The sequence below is a fragment of the Pavona decussata genome, unplaced genomic scaffold (assembly GCF_977016875.1).
Source record: "Pavona decussata unplaced genomic scaffold, jaPavDecu1.1 SCAFFOLD_161, whole genome shotgun sequence".
Taxonomy (NCBI): Eukaryota; Metazoa; Cnidaria; class Anthozoa; order Scleractinia; family Agariciidae; genus Pavona; species Pavona decussata.
Window position 1 is genome coordinate 3,034,095 of NW_028145572.1, and position 3,406 is coordinate 3,037,500.

Below are 3,406 nucleotides of genomic sequence, written 5' to 3' on the forward strand. Positions count from 1 at the left end.
CAATGATAAACAAAACCAATCGTGTCCCGCTCGCATGCTTTCCCGCGCTAGACACCCGTTGCTTCGAGGTCTGATTATTGTTCATTGCGCTTTTTACGACTGTTCTGATTGGCCAGAGTCTTACTCGGATGTTGGATTATGACACTCAAATGAAACCCGCTCAAAGACGAGCAAAAGCCAGAGAATAGTTCATTCATGAAGAAAAAACACTAACAAAATCACTACCGTGAAGGAAGTTTGTATATGTGATCATAAAAATTGATGAGCTTTTATTTGCAATTTCTCCAAGAATTATTGATGGTTTGAGAGGCTACCTCGAAGTTGGTTAAAAGAAAACTTGGCCTCGTTTTTTTTTTTTTTTTTTTTTTTTTTTCCACCCACTTCGCCGCCTTTGGAAATCGGATAAAACACATCCTCTCATAGCCTTTGTACAAATATTAAATTAGATCAAGATACACAAAGAATGTTATAAGTTCAGTTTTTATTCTTTCGAGAATTAGCACGCAGAGAGAGTTTTATAAAATAACTTCCATCTAACAAGCCGCGGACGCTTCTAGGAATTTATTACCTTTACTGAAACCCAAGCGGAACATTTGGACAAATCCAAACATCGCAGGGACTAATCAAGACAATGATTACAAGCAAGTCGGGGACGAGTGAGATCGTCATCCCAAATACACGAAAGAAATGTTGAAATCATGCAAACCAAAGTTCAAAACAAGAAGGGATTAGGGCGAGAGATGTTTCTCGCAGATCGCTCAATCCAACGTGGACTAAAAAGTAAATTACGACAAGAGATAAACTGCTTGCTGTCCAGGGTGGAGTCATGTGAGTGCTGAGAAAGGATTGAAACATGCGGTTTTTACCGCTAATAGCAGTATAACGTCTATAACGTTGATCTTTTTACAAGCATCCGTTTTTCATTCGGTACTGATTTAAAAAAAAAAAACTTCATACAAGCACAGAAAACGTGTCACAGAGATCAAGAATTTAAGACTCTAAGCTACGAAAATAAATATGTACAGTAACAAAAAATGGCAGCAAAACTCGTTTCCTATTCAAGTGGGCTCGCTTAAGAAAGCTTGAAACTCGACCGCCTTTCTTTCTTTCTTTCTTTTCTTCTTCTTCTTTTTTTTTTTTCGGTCCATTTGTTTTACACCAACAACGAGAAACAATGGGCGTTAATCGAATGTTCTACCACACTATGCTATTTTTTCAACGCAGATAGATTGCGTAAGTAAAGAACGTGAATATGAATGGGGTAGCCGATTCAGCAGATCCCTTCAACCAATCGCAGTCACTTTAGTCATCTGCTTCACTGTCACCGCTTTCTTCATCTCCACTAACTGCCTCGCCCACATTGATCTTGAATGGATATTCCTGGTCACACCCCATGTAGGAATCGCACATGAAGTAAAGCGTATACGAGTAATTTCCTGGCGAGCTCGGTGCAACAAAGTCCAGCTTGACTTTGGCTTTCTGTTGGAGTGTTAAACGCTTAATGGAAATCAACCTGTGGGACGAAAGGACATTTGTAGTATGTTATATACAACGGTTAAGGGGCTAACGTCTGCTGAAGTGATCACAAGAGCCAAGACGTCTCATGCATTCCGTGCTTAAAATATCGCAATTTTCCGTAACACGAAGGATCCCATATTCTCTCTGGATGTAATGCTACTCTATGAAAGACGTAGTTAACATTGATCATTATTTATCTTCGATTTCCCCACGAACAGCTACATATATATTAAGACAAAAGTGACATGCAGAATATATCTACACCAAGCTCAATCCTAAACGTCCAAGTCTAAAGCCAATTGTGCCAAGCCGTAATTCCCTTATGGCAATGTAGTGAAATTAAGCTCCATAACTAATAACTTAGGAAGTACAACCGTGTAACACTAAGCCACAGTGCAAACACAGTGCACGCACATTATGACTTGTAGTTGCCTTACCCGTTGTTCTTTGTGTCACCAACTACTAGCCACCAGCCCTCCTCGCGTTTCTGAGGAAAGAACGGTGCAATCACCGGGCCTGGCTGCTCGTCTTCTCGATCAAGGTCAACGACGACATTCACAGCAGAGCCCCTTAAAAAACAAAGACAACTTTCAAGTTCAAGACAATCACTAGCTGGTGATGGTCGATTTGGACGGAAAGAAACAATAAAACAATATTGTAGTTTTTTTCCTGTTATTCCATCAGTCGAAGAGTTTATCTTCCAAACTTCATGATCCCTTCATATTTCTATGCTTTCTTCATGACTAACAAACCGGAATTACCGTTAAGTTACAACTGCCAAGAACGCATCACCAAACCCAGATACAACCAGTTCACGTAACATGATTTAATTTATGTCATGTTTAAAAAACGAGCAGGAGTGTTTTATCGGGTTTAAAACCACGACGCGTAGCCTCGTGGTTTTAAAAAGTGGACGTGATGTATTATCGACCATTTGATAGGTCAATGGGCTTACGGATTATTAATGAGTTTTTTTTAACTTACGCCGTGATGTTGTCCTTGTCGTGTACTTCAAATGACAACTCAATGTTGGGATAACGATTACAAAATCTGGCGACGTCCTGTGACAGAATAAAAAGCGATCAATTGGGGAAGAATGTTGGTGCCGAAACAAACACGCAAAAAAAAAAAATTGCGATTCTATCAAGTATTCTCACCTGCATCTGATTGTCGTCCAGTCGCAAAAGTTTGTTTCTTTCTTCGTCTTCCAAGTCCATGATGTCAAACACTGACTCCACACCCTGCAAAGATATATAAACAGCTATGAAGGGAGGACACATTGCAGAACCCAATGCACGGACAAAGAAATAAGACAACTAACACGAACACTGCTTGAACTTCATTCACCGGTAACATGAACCCGTTCTAATTCCTATTCCGAAATAATACAAAACACATAGGTCGACCACAACAGACCACTGAAATCGAGAATTTTATAGAGCCACTACATTACGATATATATCTTAAAATTCGTTTGTGTGCAAGAGAAATCGGGTGTTAAGCCCGCCGCACACTAGCCGATTTTTTGTCGGCCGACGAAATCTTCACTTGTCGGCTTGTGTGCGGTGAATTCAGACAAGTCTGCGGCAAGATCGGGGCTTGTCGAGCGATATCTGACTACTAGATCTCAAAACGTCTTGTCGGGCCTTGTCGGCTAGAGTGCGGTGGACCAAGACAATTTGTCGGGGCCCTCGCGCGGACCAAGACAATTTGTCGGGGCTCTCGCGCGCGCCTCAACCAATTAGGAAATGTCATGAGAGTCACGTGAACAAGCGTCTTTTCCAACATGGCGGAGATCGAAGCTGAGATCAATTTTCGCCGCGTCAGTGGCGAGTTAGTGATCATGGCGGTCGGTTGGCTCTCTCGTTGTAGCGCGTCTCTTGTCCTG

General features: G+C 41.4%; 1 protein-coding gene across 1 annotated transcript in view; it reads right to left on the minus strand.

Moving 5' to 3' along the window:
• Window positions 1–464: 464 nt before the first annotated feature.
• The window catches only part of LOC146464810 (U5 small nuclear ribonucleoprotein 200 kDa helicase-like), a 32,686-nt gene continuing 29,744 nt past the window's right edge, over window positions 465–3,406 (minus strand). The window contains exons 41-44 of the mRNA XM_085129180.1: window positions 2,676–2,759; window positions 2,503–2,579; window positions 1,956–2,087; window positions 465–1,513 (exon numbers count right to left, since the gene is read on the minus strand). Coding sequence (XP_084985306.1) covers window positions 1,303–1,513; window positions 1,956–2,087; window positions 2,503–2,579; window positions 2,676–2,759 — 504 coding nt within the window. The 3' untranslated portion in view covers window positions 465–1,302. The remainder of the gene's footprint in view (window positions 1,514–1,955; window positions 2,088–2,502; window positions 2,580–2,675; window positions 2,760–3,406) is intronic.